Here is a 20304-nt window from a genome sequence, read left to right on the forward strand (position 1 = left end):
CATTGGTTTGTGTACTTATAGGAAGTGTACCATCAAATGTGAAGCACTGTTTCAAATAGATTCAAGTCGTGGATACAACCAGAAGAAGATCTACACATACAACATGAGCACCTTGTCAGATAATTACAAACTGCAGGGGATGGTGAAAGAATTGGAGAACATGATTTGAAAAATCATGGGACTGTGTGAGGTCCAAAGGGAGGAAGAAAAAACTTGTGTATCATGAAGACAATCACCATTTGTTATACATTTTATTTAAAGACAAAGAAAGATCTTGTGAAGTAGGATTCATGATTGAGAGTTTACTGGAGACAGGGAAATCCTGCAGTATATTGGGCAAGGTAGTTTGGATTATCGTTAGGCTATGAAAAAAGATCCATTCCCAAATGTCTATTCCTCATTACACTCTTTAATCCACCAAGGCATTTACTTGCTTCTCTCAATCTACATTCTACCTCCACCTTCACTCCACCTTTTCCTGCTACACTTGCACCCAAGTATCTAAAACTATCCACTTCCTCCAGTCGCTCTCCCTTAATGTTCACTTCCAGTCTACTGCCACTTTCACCCCTTGTACATCTCATCACCTTACTTTTACCCACATTTATCTTTAGCTTTCTTCTATCACATACTCTCCCAAACTCTGCCACCAGCTTCCTCAATCCCTCCTCTGACCCTGCGAAGAGGAGACTGTATGAAGGAGTGATTGTGCCAACAGCACTGTATGGGGCAGAAACGTGGAACATAAGAGAAGAAGAGAGAAGGAGTTTGAATGTGTTTGAGATGAGGTGTCTGAGAAGTATGGTGGGGGTTACTAGGCTGGATAGAGTGAGAAATGAGGAGGTGAGGAGGAGATCAGGGGTGAAAAAGGATTTGGGAGATAGGGTTGATGAAAGAATATTAGGATGGTTTGGACACATGGAAAGAATGAGTGAAGAAAGACTAGTAAAAGAGGTATGGAAGGCAGATGTGGAGGGAGTGAACATGAGGGGACATCCTAGGATGAGGTGGATGGATGGGGTGAAGGGGGCTTTGGGGAAGAGGGGAATGTCTGTTGAGGAAGGAAGGGAGAGGACGGAAGACAGAGGTGAGTGGAGAATGGTTATATATGGATGATGTTGTGATTGCATGAGGAGGAATGGGTGGGGGGGTGGGGAGTGGGGTAGTATGCGTGAGTAAATTTTGACGCAGCCCGAAGGGATTTCTCCCCGTCCTCTCCTTATATGCAAGGGGGGACGGAGAGGGGGGGTCGCCGATTAAATGAAGCGGCCTAGCTGTGGATGTGCTGTGTCTTGCGACACTGCTTCTGACCCAGGGCGGTGGGCAGGGTGCAGGGATGACCCGTCATCCAGGAGGTGCTCAGATGAGAGGGAGGGTGGGAGGGGTGTGGAGTGTATTTAGGGATGAAATGGGTGGGAGTGTTTTTATGCCTTTCCCTTTTTGGCTACCTGCCTTGTAAGGGGGAAAAAGCCTTGGTATATGTATGTATGTATGTATGAAAAGATACATTTGTTGAATACATACATACATATACCAAAGGCTTTTCCCTTCTTATAAGTGAGGTAGCCAAAAAACAAAGCCATAAAAATCACTCCCACCCATTCCATCCCTAACATACTCCACTCCCATTCAACCCCCTCCCTCCCTCTTATCTTGGCTCCTCCTGGATGATGGGTCATCCTTGTATCTTGCCCACTTCCCTGGGTCAGAAGCAGTGTCACAAGACACAGCACATCCACAGCAAGGCCACTTCATTAAATTGGCAACACCCCCTCTCTGTCTCTTCATGCAGAAAAAGAGAAGACAGGGAGAAATCCCTTTGGGCTGTGTCAATTTATTTCTCACACATACTCCCTTATCCCCACCCCCCACCCACTCCCTCTCATGTATCACAGCATCATCCATACACAACCATTCTCCATTCAGCCCTATCTTCTGCCCTCTCCCATCCTTCCTCAACAGACATTCTCCTCTTTCCCAATGCCCCTTTTACCCCATCCATCCATCTCATCCTAGGTCGACCCCTCATGTTCACTCCTTCCACCTCTGCCTTCCACACGTCTTTTACTAGTCTTTCTTCACTCATTCTTTCCATGTGTCCAAACCATCCCAATATTTCATCATCCCTATCTCCCAACTCCCTTTCCACCCCTATTCTCCTCCTCACTGCCTCATTTCCTCACTCTAGCCTAGTAACCCCTATCAAACTTCTCAGACACCTCATCTCAAACACATTCAAACTTCTTCTGTCTTCCTCTCTTCTGTTCCATGTTTACTGCTCTGTACGGTACTGTCAGTACAATCACTTGGAGGAAGACTGCAATTCATTGCAACAAGATCTGGAATTGGACCCAAAAGTGGGATGTAGAATTCAATATAAAGAAATGTAGTATAATGGAGTTTGGAAAGAGTAAAAACAGAATATCAAAAGATTACAAAATTGGTGAAGAAAAGGTGAAAAAAGTAAACTCAGAAAAAGATCTTGGAGTGATGATTGGCAAGGACATGACACCAGATAAGCATATTAACAAAATATTCGGAGAAACCTACAATTTATTGAGATCAATCAAAGTGGCATTTGCCTATTTGGATGAAGAAATGATAAACAAAATCCTAACTACAGGTACTCCTTGTTTAACGACCTACTCGGTTAACGACAACTTGGAGTAACGACGGGCTTTATGATATTCGTTTAATGTAAATCTCCCGAAGTTACGACGTCGTGTACGATAATTAAGTTGGCTGAGGCAAATTTGTATGATGTTATAAATGAACTTGTATGGTGGATATTACCTGTGAGGTAAAGTGTTCTGAAGCTTAGGTCTACATTACCATCCTGCAAGCTGCAAAAACTACCTGGGGTACAGTATATACCGGTAGTGGTAAATTTTTAGTTTCGACCAAGGGCGCAATATAGCAATAAAAAATTAATTATTAATTTTGTAAATTATAATGTATCAACATAATATGCAATTTTGTGAGCGGAAAAAAAAAGGTGCTAAAACAAATTTCGTAAGTAACGAAGTCATGTCGGACGAATGGTACACCATGTTTGTTATGATAGATGCCGATGTCGAAGAAATGAAGGGATGATAAATCCGTCTAACCTAAACTAAACTAACCTAACCTGTGTTTGATAAATCATTACCTGCAAATTAAATGTCATCCGGCTCGTCCTCGTGAGAGACGTTGGCAGACGACAAGATGGCGTCCCGATCCTATGCTACCGACTTCGTTCATTAGCATATCTTCTTGTAGCATGGTATTTTTTACTTTCATTTCCGCCCACAAAATTGCATATTACGTTGATACATTTTAATTTACAAAATTAATCATTAAATTTCTATTGCTATATTGCGCCCATGGTCGAAACTAAAAAAATACCCCGGTATTCAATATGGAATGTCAGCATACGCGGATTTGGTCATATACGGTAATTTCAGGAACCTGACCACCGTAAATAAACAGTAAATAAAGCTTTAATGTACTGTATAAAAGAGGGAAAATACACGAAAATAAAGATACATGTATTGCTGGACATTGTACATACAGTACATGTACGTATATGTATACACTTTCGCTTAACGACCAATTTGGTTAACAACGGCACACTGGTCCCAATTGTCGTCGTTAAACGAGGAGTACCTGTACACTAATAAGACCAAAACTTGAGTATGCAGCAGCACTCCAGACACCCAGTACCAAAAAGAACATTAAAAAACTAGAAAGGTTACAAAGAGCAACAACCAAACTAGCACCAACTCTTTCCAAACTAACATATGAGCCAAGACTGTCCAAATTAGAACTACCAACTTTGGAACAGAGAAGAGAAAGAGGTGACATGCTGACTATCTACAGAATAATGAAAGGAATGGAAGTTTTAGATAGGGATGACTTGTTAATATGGGACACCGGTAAAACGAGAGGACACGAAAAGAAACTAAACTAAAAAAAAGATAGTTATAGAAGAAATTTGAAAAGGAACAGCTTCCTACACAGAGTGATAGATACATGGAATAAATTAGACAATGAAACAGTGTGTGCAAACTCTTGATGCTGAGAGATACAAAGACGGGTCACCACGAGCATAGCTCCCTTCCCATATAATACAATTAGGTAAATACACTCTCCTCTTAGCATCCATTCCTAAATGTCTATTTCTCATTACACTTTTAATCCCCCAAGGCATTTACTTACTTATCTCAATCTCCATTCTGCCTCCACCTCCACTCCTCCCTTTCCCGCAACATTTGCACTCAAGTATTTAAAAATATCCACTTCCTCCATTCTCTCTCCCTTAATACTCATTTCCAGTATGCTGCCACTTTCTTCCCTGGTACATCTCATCACCTTACTTTTACCCACATTTATCTTTAACTTCCTTCTTTTGCACACCTTCCCAACCTCTGTCACTAACTTCCTCAATCCCTCTTCTGATCCTGCTACAGGTGCAGTGTCGTCGGCAAACAACAACTACCTTATCTCCCACTTTTCTCCATTTTTTACATACATATACATACATATATCAAGGTCTTTTTTCCCCTTACAAGGGAGATAGCAAAAAAGGAAAAGGCATGAAATCATTCCCACCCATTCCATCCCTGAATACACTCCACACCCCTCCACCCTCCCTCTTATCTTAGCACCTCCTGGATGACGGGTCATCTCTCCACCTTGTCCACTGCCCTGGGTCAGAAGCAGTGTCGCAAGACACAGCACATCCACAGCAAGGCCGCTTGCTCCATTTTTTGCTCCAAGGCCGCTTGCTCCATTTTTTGCTCCAAGGCCACTTGCTCCATTTTTTAAATTTGTTAGATGAAACAGGTTTATGCCCCAACTTCACAGAGTTCAGATGACAAAACTGAATGCTTATGTGATGATGCAAAGGTAAGATAACAGTTGATTTTGCAGAGAACTACAATATGAGAGTAATTAATAGTTTCTTCCAGAAGCATGTATTTCATAAGTTGACTAGAAGTCCAAAGAGTGAAATAGACTTCATATTAGGAGGGTAGAACAACATTAGCAATATAACTGATATAGATAAAATAAACAGGTGTTGACCATAGAATGGTAGGCTACACAATAAAATTCAGTTTCAGAGTGGCAGGGGAATAAGTCAAGAGAAAAAAAATGCAAAAGTAATGAATAGCAAGAGGGAATTTTAAACGGAAATTAAAAACAGTTGAACCCTTCTTGATTTCATTGCATTTTCTCTTGATAGACAGTATTAGCACTGTTTCAGATCATTTAGGGCAACCACAAGTGCTCCCTCTCCTACTCAATACAGCCCTGGCCTCCTACTTTCCTTACTCTATTGAGAATTTTCATCTTATTCGGTAGTCTACATAGCTCTAGTTGATGCTGTTAACTGCTTAGTGGTTTGCTTGTGATTTACCATGGTCTTAGATCATGTGATCGACAGCTAATACCCTCCCAGAAGAGAGTTCTGAGCTCAAATATATGACTGATCTATGGGTAATGCTGTGACCTCACATGCACACACCCCAACTCCCCGCCCACAAGAGTTGGAATAATGATTCACAGTGCAGCAATACTGAAATTGTGTGTATTCACCTAGTTGTATTTTACGGGAAGGGGAGCTATGCTCGTGGGGTCCCGTCTTCATATCTCATTTTATCTTAACTATTTTTAAATTCATGTATTGTTTTTGCACACACCACTTTCTCATCTAACTTGTTCCAACTGTCTATTACTCTGTGAGGAAAGCTGTTCTTTTTCAAATCTCTTCTATAGCTGTCTTTTTTTTATTTTCTTTCCATGTCCTCTTGTATTTCTGTCATCCCATTTTATCAGATTCTCTCTATCAGTAATTTCTATGCCTTTCATGATTCTGTAAATAGCTATCAAATCTCCTCTCTCTCTTCTTTGCTCTAGTGTCTGTAGTTCAAGTTTTTGTAGTCTCTCTTCATATGATAGTTTTGAGAGTGTTGGTGCCAATTTTGTAATTGCTCTTTGTATTCTTTCAAGTTTTTTTATGCATTTTTTTGTACTTGGTGACCATATCGTTGCTGCATATTCCAATCTTGGTCTTGTGTGTGTGTGTATTTACCTAGTTGTATATTACGGGAAGGGGAGCTATGCTCGTGGGGTCCCGTCTTCATTTCTCATTTTATCTAAACAATTTTTAAATTCATGTATTGTTTTTGCACACACCACTTTCTCATCTAACTTGTTCCAACTGTCTATTACTCTGTGTGGAAAGCTGTTCTTTTTCAAATCTCTTCTATAGCTGTCTTTTTTTATTTTCTTTCCGTGTCCTCTTGTATTTCTGTCATCCCATTTTATCAGATTCTCTCTATCAGTAATTTCTATGCCTTTCATGATTCTGTAAATAGCTATCAAATCTCCTCTCTCTCTTCTTTGCTCTAGTGTCTGTAGTTCAAGTGTGTGTGTGTGTGTGTGTGTACTTACCTAGTTGTATTATAAGGGAAGGGAGCTATGCTTGTGGTGACCTGTCTTCGTATCTTTCAGCATCAATTTTTTTTTTTTTTTTTTTTTTTTTTATCGTGAATAGAGTTTACACACACTGTTTCCTTATCTAATTTATTCCAGGTATACGGCACTCTATGTGGGAGGCTATTTTTTTTTTTTTTTTTTTTTTTTCAGATTTCTTCTACAGTTATCCTTTTTGAGTTTTTTTTTCATGTCCTCTTGTTATTCCATTGTCCCATTCTAATAAATCATCCCTATCTAGGATTTCCATTCCTTTCATAATTCTATAAATAGTTAGCACATCTCTTTCTCCTCTTTGTTCCAGAGTTGGTAATTCCAATTTGGATAATCTTTGTTCGTATATTGATTTGGAGAGAGTGGTGCCAAATTTGTCATTGCCCTTTGTATTCTTTCTAATTTCTTTATATTCTTTTTGGTACTGGGTGTCCATAGTGTTGCTGCATACTCCAGTTTTGGTCTTATTGGTGTAACTAATATTTTTTTAATCATTTCCTCATCCAAGTAGTCAAATGCCATTTACATTGACTTTAATAGGTTGAAGGTTTCTCTGACTATTTTATTGATATGTTTGTCCGGTGTCATGTCTTTGTTGATTATATTATTACTCCAAGGTCTCTTTCTGAGTTCACTTTTTTAACTTCTTCACTAATTCTATAATTTCTTGATATTCTATTTTTATTTTTTTCCAAACTTCATTATACTACGCTTCTTGATATTGAAGTTCACTTCCCACTTTTGAGTCCATTTCCAGATTTTGTCCAGGTCTAACTGTAATGATTCACAATCCTCCTCTGTTCTTACTTTCTTTAGTATTTTTGTGTCATCTGTGAAGATGACACAGAAAGAAATAAGGGACCAAATAAAGAAACTTTATGTCAGAGAGTCTTATGGGCCAGATGGAATAGCGAACTGGATATTTAAAGAATGTATAGATGAACTCACAGATATAATACACAAGATAATTGACTTCTCATTCAAAGAAGAAAAAGTACCACAAGATTGGAAAAATGCAAGTATTGTACCAATATACTAGTGAGGAGATAACAAAAATCCAACAAATTATAGACCGGTATCCCTTACAAGCACAATTGCAAAAATATGCAAAAGAGTTATCAAAAATAAATGGACTAAACACATGGAAGAGAACAACATACTAAACCCCAAACAATTTGGATTTACAAGTGGAAGATCATGTACTACAAACTTAATATGCCTTTACTCAAGATTAATGGAAATAATACAAGAGATGGTTGGACAGACTGTGCCCTCTTGGACTTACAAAAGGTTTTTGACAAAGTTCCACACAAAAAGCTACTAAGAAAAATTGAAACAATAGGTAGAATACAAGGAAAATTATTGGAATGGATGAAAGACTTCTTGAACGGAAGAAAAATGAGAGTGGTACTTAGAGAAAAGAACTCAAATTGGATAAATATGATAAGTGAAGTCCCCCAAGGCTCCGTATTGGCTATGATAATGTTTGCCGTTTATATATACGACATGGATGAAGGCATCGAATGTTATATAAACTTCTTTGTAGATGATGCGAAACTATTGAAGAGAGTAAATACAGAAGAAGTGTTATGAGACTGAAACACTTGGTAGCAAACTCCAAGCTTTATTCAACAAAATAACGGCTCTCAGATCTATAACATAAACAGACAAAATATCTAGCGTTAGCCATACAACACATTAACACAACATAAACAATTTATGACAAACATGCAACACAGCATGAACACAGTACATAACAGGACAAAATAAACACACAAACTTACACATCAACAGAGGAACTGCAAGAGGGGAACTACACTCGCCTGTGGTGCGACTGTAACTAACAGTACACAGTGATACCAAACATGAAAACAGTTACGCCAGTGTTGCCAGTGTACAATAATTACTGCCAGTGTACAATAATTACCACATTCTCCCCTCCTAGAAAAATTCAGCATTAACAAAATGGATACCATGTCAGAAATATCAGATTAGTCCCATCCGTAACGATCGGGGGGCTTTAACACGCGAGTCGACCTCCTTAACTCAGTGGGCTCAGTGAATGAATGAGAGTCATGATTAGTATGAGGCTGTACATCTTGTGTTGTGTGTGAACCCAGAGTCTCTATATTTCCTGGTGCCTCATCCGGGTAAGTAAGAGTCGTCGGACTCTCAGGACTTGGAGCTAAGTCACGGATAGACACAGTTGACTCACGCCCGTCTGGATATTTGACACTTGCGTACATTGGGTTCACATCAACAAGTTCTACCTGATCAGTTAATGGTTCGTGTTTGCTAGACCTAACATGCCGCCGCAATAACACTTGCCCAGGGGTCAAAAGCCATGTTGGTAATCCATTTCCGAAACTAGAACGTCGTTGGAACCTGAAGAAACGCTCATGTGGAGTCTCATTGGTTGCAGTGCATAAGAGTGATCTTATTGAATGCAAAACCTCGGGAAGCACCATCTCCCAGTGTTGGTTCTTCAAACCATGAGATTCAAGTGTTAAACAAACAGCCTTCCAAATAATCCCGTTGTACCTCTCAACCTGACCATTACCTATTGGGTGATAAGGTGTTGTTTTACTTGTTGCAACTCCCTTCTGAGAAAGGTACATCTTCAGTTCTTGAGAAATGAAAGAAGGACCTTGATCTGAATGAATGAAACTCGGCATTCCACAAAGACTGAAGATAGACTCAAGACATTTGATTACTGTTTTTGAATTCATATTTGAACAAGGAAATGCAAAAGGAAAACGCGAGTATTCATCAACAACTGTAAGTATGTACTTATTGTTTGTGGTGGAAGGTAAAGGTCCTTTGAAATCAATACTGAGGCGTTCCATCGGCTGTGTGGCTTTAATGAGGACCCCTTGTGCTGAACGATGGAATTGTGGTTTTTGCTGTGCACAGACTTTACAAGAAGCACACACCTTTTTCACATCATCTGTTGAGAAGGGGAGGTTTTTAGATCGCACAAAATGCAAAAGCCGAGTTACCCCAGGGTGGCAAAGATTCTCATGAATGCCTGTAAGATTCGACATTGGGAAAACAGAACAGCAGTATGCACGAGACAAGGTATCTGGCGCAACATTCTGTTTTCCGGGACGATATTGTATCGTATAACTGAATGATGCCAGCTCAAGCCTCCACTCTTGTATCTTGTTATTCTTTATCTTGGTTCTTTTTCTGTTATCCAACATGAACATTACAGAGCGCTGATCAGTAATCAGAGTAAAATGTCTTCTGGCTAAGAAATGACTCCACTTGCGAACCGCTTCAATAATAGCTGTAGCCTCCTTTTCTACAGCAGGATAATGCAACTCACTTCCCTGAAGCGTTCTTGACATGAAAGCTACTGGCCTGCCACCCTGGTTCAATACTGCTGAGATAGCGACCTCTGAAGCATCACACTCCACAACAAAAGGAAGGCTCTCATCCACAGACCTTAGAGAAGCATCCGTAAGCTGCCTTTTCAAGGTGTTAAAGGCAGCTAGTGCTGATTCACTCAATGGAAAAGTTTTTGTGTTTATCAAGGGTTGGATTTTATCGGAGAAGCCAGGAATCCATTTAGCATAATATGCAAACAACCCTTGAACTCTTCGCAAAGACCCTATATTTGTGGGAGGTGGTAATTCCTGGAGAGGACGTAATCTGTCAGGGTCAGGCCTTATGACATTATTACCAACACAATGCCCAAGAACATTGATTGTAGGCACAGACTTAACTGATTTAGATTCATGGTGGGTAAGCTTCCGTTTCTGAATAACCTCCAAAAATTTCTTAACATTGCTATCATGTTCATCCTGAGTTGATCCAGCTACAGTAATATTATCTAGATATGGGAAAGTATCTTTAAGACCCTCATCTCCAACTAACTTATCCATAGCTCTCTGAAATACTGCTACTCCATTAGTGACACCAAATGGGACTCTGCAAAACTGATATAATTTCCCTGCACCCTCAAAAGCAGTGTACTTCCTCTCACTCTCTTTAATGCTAATTTGGTGGTATGCGCTCTTCAAGTCAAATGTGGAAAACACCTTGTACTTTGCAAGACTGTGCACCATGTCCTCTATCCTTGGAAGGGGATATGCATCTAGTTCTGTGTACTGGTTGATGGTTTGAGAATAATCAATACAAAGTCTCTTTTTGTGCCTGTCAAGTGGATCTTTTACAACTACGACCTGTGCTCTCCATGGGGATATGCTTGGCTCAATGATACTTTCAGATAGCAAGCGTGATAACTGGTCACTTATAAACAACTGATCATCTTCACTATAGCGTCTGGATTTAACTGCAATTGGTTTACACTGTTGGGGTAAGTTCGGAAACAGTGAAGGCTCCTCAATATCAGCTGTTGCCAAGGCACAGTTACTAGTTACCCTTAAACTTGGTTTATTTCCCCCATACTGAAAAGTTACACTCTCGTGCTGCTTTTGAAAATCATGACCCAAGATCACATCACAACATAAATCCTTTAAAACCCCTAGCTGAACACATGGATAATTCTGATTGACATGACCCAAGTCTACCATAACATACCCAGGGGAGCTAGTATTCAAAGATGCTGATGCCATTGAAATCTCCTTGCTTGCAAGAACTACTGTCAGCTTTAGTTTCTGTGCCACTTTCTCACTTATGAAACTGTCCGAACTGCATGAGTCAATTAATGCTTTCAGTGAATGACCATTGACAGTGATGTCTGTAGCTGCATGTGAAAGGTTCTTTGGAAAAGTGGCAGCAAGTGTGAGCAGAGTGGGGTTATACAGTGTAGCAGTAGTGCTGTCAGAAGTCTTACCCTTGGATCTACAGACTTTGGCAAAATGACCTGTCTTACCACAGTTGTTGCATGTAACAGCACGGGCAGGACAACTACTCCTACCTGTAATATGTAATGCATTACCACAAAAATAGCATTTCTTCTTTGACGAATGTGCAGCAGCGACAGTCGAGTCCACAGGTGATCTTCTTTCCGCCTCTTCTTTCGTTGACTGCGGTTGTTGGCCATCACAAGGCTGTCCTTGCCGTCCTGGAACTAAAGCAGCTGCATGAGGAACAGGCAAGGAAGACGTGTAGGAATCAGCATTACGCTGGGCAAGATCCAATGTACGGGCCTGACTGTACCCCGCCTCCAGATCCAAGGACTTGTTTTCTAGCAGGCGCTGACGAATAAATGCTGAGGCAATACCGTTAATAAACGCATCACGTACCATCTCCTCCCGGTATTGTTCAGCTGTGACTGCCTTAAAGTTACAACCCTTGCTTAGTTTATGTAACTCTCTCAGAAATTCATCAAGGGATTCACCTGACTGCTGTCGTCGGGTTGCCAAAACATGCCTTGCAAAAATCTCATTCGGTAACTTGACGTAAACACTCTCTAGTTTTGCAACGGCACCTTCATACGTAGCACAGTCTTCGATGAGTTCGTACACACTCGGGGATACACAGTTCACTAGAGCCTTCAGCTTGTTGGGTGCGGTCTCTCCACTCTCCTCCATGAAGTTTTGAAAGGTTCGGTGCCAGTGTTTCCACTCCTTGGCCGCCGTAGGAGAGCTGGGATCCGTGTCCAGTCGACATGGCTTAAGCAGCTTAGCCATGACGAGTATTTTGTTGAATAAATTGTTATGAGACTGAAACACTTGGTAGCAAACTCCAAGCTTTATTCAACAAAATAACGGCTCTCAGATCTATAACATAAACAGACAAAATATCTAGCGTTAGCCATACAACACATTAACACAACATAAACAATTTATGACAAACATGCAACACAGCATGAACACAGTACATAACAGGACAAAATAAACACACAAACTTACACATCAACAGAGGAACTGCAAGAGGGGAACTACACTCGCCTGTGGTGCGACTGTAACTAACAGTACACAGTGATACTAAACATGAAAACAGTTACGCCAGTGTTGCCAGTGTACAATAATTACCACAAGAAGATTGAAAATTTTTTCAAGAAGACCTGGACAAAGTATGGAAATTGAGTATAAAGAAGAAAGTGAACTTCATACATACATGCATATACCAAAGGCTTTTCTCCCCCCTATAAAGGAGGTAGCCAAAAAACTAAGGCATAAAAACCATGCCCACCAGTTTCATCCCCGATACACTCCACTCTCTTCCACCCTCCTCACTCCCTCTCATCTTGGCACCTCCTGGATGTCGGGTGATCCCTGTATCTTGTCCACTGCCCTGGGTCAGAAGTAGTGTCGCAAGACAGCACATCCACAGCAAGGCTGCTTCATTAAATCAGCGACCCCTCCTTTCCATCCCCTCATGCAGAAAATGAGAAGAGAGGGAGAAACCTTTCAGGTTGCGTCAAATTTTTCTCACACTACCTCACCTCCCATTCCCACACCCATTCCACCTCATGCATCACAACATCATCCATATACAACCATTCTCCATTCACCCCTGTCTTCTATCCTCTCCCATCCTTCCTCAATGGACATTCCCCTCTTCCCCAAAGCCCCTTTCACCCCATCCATCCATCTCATCCTAGGTTGGCCCCTCATGTTCACTCCTTCCACATCTGCCTTCCATACCTCTTTTACTAGTCTTTTTTCACTCATTCTTTCCATGTGTCCAAACCATCCCAATACTCTTTCATCCACCCTATCTCCCAACTCCCTTTCCACCCCTGTTCTCCTCCTCACTTCCTCATTTCTCACTCTATCCAGCCTAGTAACCCCCATCATACTTCTCAGACACCTCATCTCGAACACAAACTCCTTTTCTCTTCCTCTCTTATGTTTCACGTTTCTGCCCCATACAGTGCTGTCGGCACAATCACTCCTTCATACAATCTCCTCTTAGCATCCATTCCCAAATGTCTATTTCTCATTACACTTTTTAATCCATCAAGGTATTTACTCCCTTCTCTCAATCTTACCTCCACCTCTGCTCCTCCCTTTCCTGCCACATTCGCACCCAAGTATCTAAAACAATCCACTTCCTCCATTCTCTCTCCCTTAATACTTCCAGTCTGCTGCCACCTTCACCCCTTGTACATCTCATCACCTTACTTTTACCCACATTTATCTTTAACTTCCTTTTTTTCACACACTCTCCCAAACTGTCACTAACTTCCTCAATCCCTCTTCTGATCCTGCTATGAGTGCAGTGTCATCTGCAAACAACAGCTGGCTCATGTCCCAGTTTTCTCCATTTTCTTTAAGGGGAGGCTCCACAGTAAAGTAAAAATATTTATTTAAAAAAAAGTTCTCAATTTTTTTTGTTCAAACTTTCAGGTTTTGTTTAAAATCTAGATGCTGATGTTTTGCCAAAATAAGAACTTGTTGTGTTATGACGTCATAATGTTATGACGTCATACCGATGTTAAGACTTCATAAGTAAATGAAAATCGTAATATTTGTCCCAGAGATCCCAGCTTTTGCATGGTAATACTTAAATAATATATAAACACCCTGTAATTTTAGTTTTGTTAAAATTGTCCATACATTGCAAGAAATTACTGTTACAAATATGTGTATATATTTTTTTTTATGACGTCCGTATTTTTTGTCAATTAAGCGCTCCTGAGGCTTAACTTTGCACTTTATAAAAAAAAGCAAAACTACACGATGTACACACACCCAAATTGTATAACTATGAGAATTTTCAAGAAGCTTTAAATGTTTCTCTTTTTTTGGTGAATTTTTAAAAGCGTAATTTTCTCATTTTGAGAAAAAGGGATTTAAAAGTTTCAATGTCATGTATCTTGGGTAATTATCATACAATTTGTGTTATTTTCACACACATGATTGTATAACACATAGTGAATAGAATGAACAAAAATCAATATTTAAAACATTAATAATTACTTACCAAACAGGTGCCTTGTGCACATACACCTGGTTACACAGGTGCTATTCCTGCGCCATATGTTTCACCTTCAGCTTCTTTCTTTTCTTCTTCCTCTTGTATTTTTCTAATTTTCCTCTCCTTTTCCTCTTCCTTCTTCTCTGATGATCTTATTGAACTTCTTAGTCTCTTCCTGTCTATCTGTTGACGAGCTTTCAAGGAAGAGTCTTCCATTGCAGTCGCAAGTGCAGTGGCCCCATGGTTAAATTTGATGATACTCCTGTAGACACCATACATCATTCTTTGTTTAGGAGAAGAATTTAGTTTTTGGAAGTTCGTTCCATATAACACTGTGGAGAGATTCATTTGAGTTTTGAGTGTCCCCCTTGCACTTCTCTAATAGTTCTAATGTTGCAATTCTCTGGTAAATGGGTAGAATCTTCGCAACTACATCCTCTCTCAGCTAAGTTTTCATATTCTTTTTGTGAGGTGGGATTTTCTGGTTCCTTGCGACGGCTCTCTTAAAAAACACCAGGAATCGCTTCCATCTGGGCACGTATTGTGTTGCGGCCTCTTATCAGTGCTCTGACAGTGTCTGAGTGTTGCATAAATACTTCTTTTCATGCCCTCCACTGTTGTTCCTTCCTTTATGCTTTTACCAAAATAGTGTGCAAGCCTTATAACTTTGTCTTTTGTTAGGGAGCCCTCCTTCTTACCCCCTAGTTTACCAACATTCTTTGCATCTAGGAGAGCCTTTCCAATACGTTTAGAAACGTGGTTTTCGCACTCAATCTTTTTCACATCATACTTCCCTAATTTTTGCACGGCACTTATTCCTTTCGAGTCACCATCTGACACTACTTCTTCATATCTGAACTTGCACTTTTCCTCAGAACGATTCCACAACCTCCACCCCTCCATTTCCATAGCAGGAGAAGTACCATCAAAGTTTTTTGAGCACTCATGATGAAGGGCCTCCTTCTCACCATGCATTTCACAAGTTTTGCACCACTTACACAAAACTTCAAAATCCACAACCCAGCCAGTCTTCATCTCAATAACTGATACAAATCCATAAAGTGAAGTAAATCCTCTCTTCGACCAGCTCCCATCACAAGACACACGAATACTTTTCACTTCATTTTTATCTCCCTCCCCTTCTAGTCTTGCATGCAGTGCTTCACGTGTTTTTTCCATTACCCTTTCCAGTTGAATAACGGTATGCTCTTCGATTTCCTTTGCAATCAAATAATAAGACGCACTGGATAAGACCGACATATTTAAAGACGTACCTAATTCAAGTATCCCAGCGTATCCACATGATGCCTGCAAACTTGATTGCACTAGTTTTACGTGCACATCATAGCGGCTTCGCTTGGTTTTACCTAGAGAAACTTTTGGCCCAACGTTCTCTGAGGTACACATTTTGAATGTTTTTACACAATCATTACACTTAGCCTCAAAATAGCTTGTCATCCCTATCTGGTTATCTTCTTTCACAAGCATCTCCCTCCCACACTTACACCGAGCAATTTCTTGAACCCACTGCATTAGGTTGTCTTTGTCAATGATGACATAATTTCTGTCATTCCCCTGTTGCACATCAGCAACAGGAATGTTTTCAAGTTTAAATTTACTACGAGAAAGTGTCGAAAAATTAGAATCACGATTTATCAATTCACCAGATGTTGACGGCAGTGAGGTCTCCTCCAGTTCGTGTTGCCTCCCAATGTCCATTATTTCTAATTTCTTTTTTCTACGTACCTCAATCATTTTCTTTATCTTTTGCTTTGCAGTAAGCTTTTTGTTTTTTAATCTATCCATTTTGATATAATTTCTTCGTAAAAACTTTGCACGAGAGAATATGAACGAATATGTTGGGAGAGAAAAAGTAAAGCACTTCACTCGTTCACACAATTAGGGTAACTGATGTATGCTTCATAAATAAGCCAATAAGCAACTCATCATACAATCGTACGTCTAGCAGCCTTGTAGACCAGTAAACGGCACTCGACTTGAAGGAATGCACATCAAAAGCAAGAAAAAATGAAACGTTGACTACTACTGCGCAAGAGTTAAATCCCCGTGCGCCATCTTTAAATGGATACGCCTTTATACCCTTTAAACCATTGTACATGTCTGCTTTGGTAAAAAATTTCTACTGCAATAGTTTCATATTACTTTAAGGTGCATAAATCATGTTAAAAAAATACATTTTTTGAAAATATTTTGCCTATTTCACTGTTGAGTACCCCCTCATCTGCAATCCCTGACCCACCACCCTTGCATTTACCTCTCGCACCATCCCATCCATGTATAAATTGAACAGCCAGGGTGACATAACACATCCCTGACGAAGTCCCACCTTTACCTCGAACCACACATTCTCTCCATTTCTTATCCTGACACACACTGCTACTCTTGTAAAAACTCTTGACAGCTCCTAAAAGCTTTCCACCTCTCCTGTATATCTGCAGTACCTCTCACAGTGCCTTTCTGTCTACCTTGTCATAAGCCTTTTCCAGATCCATAAAAGCCCAAAAAAACATCCTTATCTTTTCCTATAGCTTTCTCACATATCTGTCTTACCACAAAAATCTGATCTATGCAATCTCTACCTGTCTTAAACCCACACTGTTCCTCAATAATTACTCCCTCTGTTCCTCTCCTAATCCTCTCAATCAAGATACTCCCATAAGCCTTCCCAACTACACTCAACAAGCTAATCCCTCTGAAACTACTACACTCACACTTGTCCCCTTTTCCTTTGTAGAGTGGAACTATACAGGCACTCCTTCAGTCCTCCAGCATTCTACCCTCTCTTAAACAAACATTAAATAACCTCACAAACCAGTCCACCATCACTGTACCTCCTTTTTTCAGACATTCTGCTTGGCATCCATCCAGACCAGGTGCCTTACCTGCTTTCATCATCTTAACAACTGGCTTCACTTCATCCTTCCTTATTTCTCCTCCATTTTCCTCACTCATCACTCTCATTTTCTTAGCACTTCACATTGCAACTACCTTTCCCTCCCTATCCTCCTTCACATTTAGCAACTCCCTAAAATACTCTTCCCATCTTCCTCTTACTGCCTTCTCTTCCATTATCATCTCTCCATCTGCACCTTTTATCTTTTCTTCTCTACTTGATTCACCTCCTCTTCCTCTCTTAATTTGTTTCCAAAACATCTTTTTTATTATTTTCAAAAAATTCTGTCACTCTTACCCCACTTCACATTTGCTCTCCTCTTTGCCTTCTTTATCTTATGCTTTACTTCTCTTTTCTTTGTATCAACACTTTATATACACCCTTTTCTGTTTCTGCTTAGGTACATGTTTATCTGTTCCCTCCTTATATATTTCTTTAAAAATGTTCCATATCTCTTCTATCTTTGTTTCATCATTTGCAAATTTTTCCAAAGTAGCATTTTGATTTTTTTTTTTTTCTAAGTTTATCAAAGTCACTTTCTTAAGCTCAAACTCTTCCCAGTTGGTGTCTTATAATTGACTTCTACAATTTCAGGCTCAGAAGTGAATATCAAGTCTAGTCTCAATGGTTCTTCATTGTGTCTATAGTGTTTTCTTTGACACATTGAGTCAATGTATAATCAATGGTCAGATCCAGTAGGACGTTGCCCCAGAGTTCCTCTCCACCTTTTATTGTCAATTCTTTCCAGTTTATTTCCTTTGCATTAAAGTCACTCATAATTACTATGTTTTGCCATCGGTTAATTCATTCTTTGTGTTTTCCAATAATTTTGAGTGTTTGCTGTCAGTCCAAATCTTAGTTTTTGGGGCCACATTACAAGTATAAACTTTCTGCTTTTCATACTGCTATTTTCGAATTTGATTGTGATAAGTTCTACATTTTCCTTACCTTCTGCTGCCTTTATTATATCTAGGCCCTTTCTAGTCAATAACATGACTCCTTCCCCCAGTTTGTCCATTCTGTTTTTTGACCAAAGGTTGTATAAACCTTGTCCCACCATACTTGATTGTATAGGACCTTTTGGTTTTGTCTCCACAATGCCCATTATGTCTAGTTTCTCTATTGATAAATAGTCATTTAATTAATTTATTCCAGAAATCATACCATCCATGTTTGTATATGCCACTTTTTATGTTTCCATTCTTTTGATGTACCATTTTCTCAGTCTTAGATCCAGCACTCTCAAAAAAAAAAAAAAAAAAAAAAAAAAAATCAGTCTCCATTCTTTTCTCGTTTTTTTCCTTAGCTTCAGTTCTGAGTGCCCTATCTTTTCCTATTTCCTCTTCATTCATTTCCTTTTTTATCCATCCATTTTTTTATTTTTCACTGTTTGCTAGTTTCGCCACTTTTGATAGTATTTCTTCTGCTATCGTTTGAGTTCTTAGTTTGATTTTCATTGGCCTGTAGTTTTTTCTTTTGAGTATGTACCCATCCTATGCATGTCATCGATTTCATTTTCCAAATTCTGTCCCTTGTCCTGAACTGCTTTCAGTATCTCCTTTGCAATTTCTTTTTCTTCTTTTTCTCTTTGGTATTTGTGTACATTGTGTTTTTCACTGACACTGTAAACCATAATACATTTCTTTTTGTCTACTGTGTCTCTCACTCAATTTTCCTCTTCTTTGGTCACCTTGATCACTGTTTCCTTTGCATTCTCTTCTACCTGCTGCTGTACTGTTTCTTTGAAGGAGAGTTTTTGATTTTCACATTCCTGTTTCCACTGATTTTTTATTTCATTCAGATTGGTCTCTTTGATTGATTCTTCCATCTTTTCAGTTACTGCTTGTAATTGTTCAATAACCTCTTTCTTCAGTTCTTTGTTTTTATTTATAACCTCATTTTCCTTTCATTTTTTCTTTTAATCACACTCAGTTCACTTTTTAGACTGTTTAATTGTCTTAGTATCACCTCATTAATTGTGCATAAGTTTGATACCTCTAATTGTAAAGCTCTATGGTCTAATTTTTAATCAATTCTTCTGCTAAGTTGTTGATGTCTTGATTCCTTATTGCTCTGTTAATCCTTATCTCTATCCATGTCCATAGTTGTCCCCCTTCCCTCCTAAATCCCGAAAATAAATCCGTGTCACACCTGTAAGTTGTCCTAGGAGTAACGTTTAAACATGATCTCTTAGGGATTACTCCCAATAGTGACTCAACTCTGGATATATCCAATCCCCTCTTGGTTGGTGCGTTGATCCTTATTTCATCATTGATACTCTCCATTCCATGCCAAAACTATGATTTCCAAGAACTGGTCACATGAAAACATATTGTTACCCCCGAAAATGACAACAAGGCATTTTTCCTGAATCAGCGACAAATCATATGTGTGTGTGTGTTTATATATATATATATATGTACATTTACACCATATTTGCTGGCATAAAAAATGTAGTTTGTTTCATTAAATAACCAAGAGTATATTGTACTTACATAATTGTTTTTATCTAATTCTACTATACAGTAAAGGAGCAACATTTGTTGAGTGCCATATCCTACTCACCAATTTATCATACCCAGCCTCAAATTCATGTACATTTTCAACTTAATCTGTAGCCTTGATTTCTAATCATATTTAGATTTAAATTCATGTATTGTTCCAACTTGGGCTATATCGCTTTCTGTTCTAAGTATTATGCATCTGTATGGAAAACTGTATTTCTTCATATTCTTTAAACATGTAGTTTTCCTTAATTTTTTCTCATGACCTCTTAAAACCCTCCTATCCTTAATCCTTGAGGATGAATGTTAGGTTTTTCGGATACCTATGCTAACCCCAGAGGAAGGTTATATATGCCAGATGGTAAACTGAATTCCATATGTAATCTCTTGATTAAGTTTACAAATTACCAGTATACACCATTCAGAGTAGTAAATAAACGAAATATAACAAAAAACAAGAAATATATATACATACAGAATGTTCCCATGGCAGAATAGGGTAGGAGAGCCAACAGACTAGTATTATGGTTATTTACATGTTCTTTATCAACACTACCAGTATTTTCACTCTTCTCAAAT

The 20304-nt window shown here is 39.2% G+C and overlaps 2 protein-coding genes across 7 annotated transcripts in view; one reads left to right on the forward strand and one right to left on the reverse strand.

Annotated features, from left to right (window-relative positions):
- Nucleotides 1-20304, forward strand: part of LOC143030942 (receptor-type guanylate cyclase Gyc76C-like) — a 236981-nt gene that overhangs the window by 131687 nt on the left and 84990 nt on the right. The gene's annotated exons all lie outside the window — the stretch shown is intronic.
- Nucleotides 9827-12357, reverse strand: LOC143032026 (uncharacterized). Its single transcript, XM_076196497.1, has 3 exons — nucleotides 12294-12357; nucleotides 9919-12161; nucleotides 9827-9842 (listed from the first exon to the last, which is right to left on the reverse strand). Exons 2-3 carry the CDS (start codon nucleotides 12069-12071, stop codon nucleotides 9827-9829), a joined length of 2169 nt encoding a protein of 722 aa, XP_076052612.1. The 5' UTR covers nucleotides 12072-12161; nucleotides 12294-12357.

Source organism: Oratosquilla oratoria, chromosome 12, assembly GCF_046742065.1.
Source record: "Oratosquilla oratoria isolate Oo_2021 chromosome 12, ASM4674206v1, whole genome shotgun sequence".
NCBI classification, from domain to species: Eukaryota; Metazoa; Arthropoda; class Malacostraca; order Stomatopoda; family Squillidae; genus Oratosquilla; species Oratosquilla oratoria.

Coding starts and splice junctions, on each gene's coding strand:
- LOC143032026 (XM_076196497.1), bottom strand. CDS start 12,071: ATGGCTAAGCTGCTTAAGCCATGTCGACTGGACACGGATCCCAGCTCT.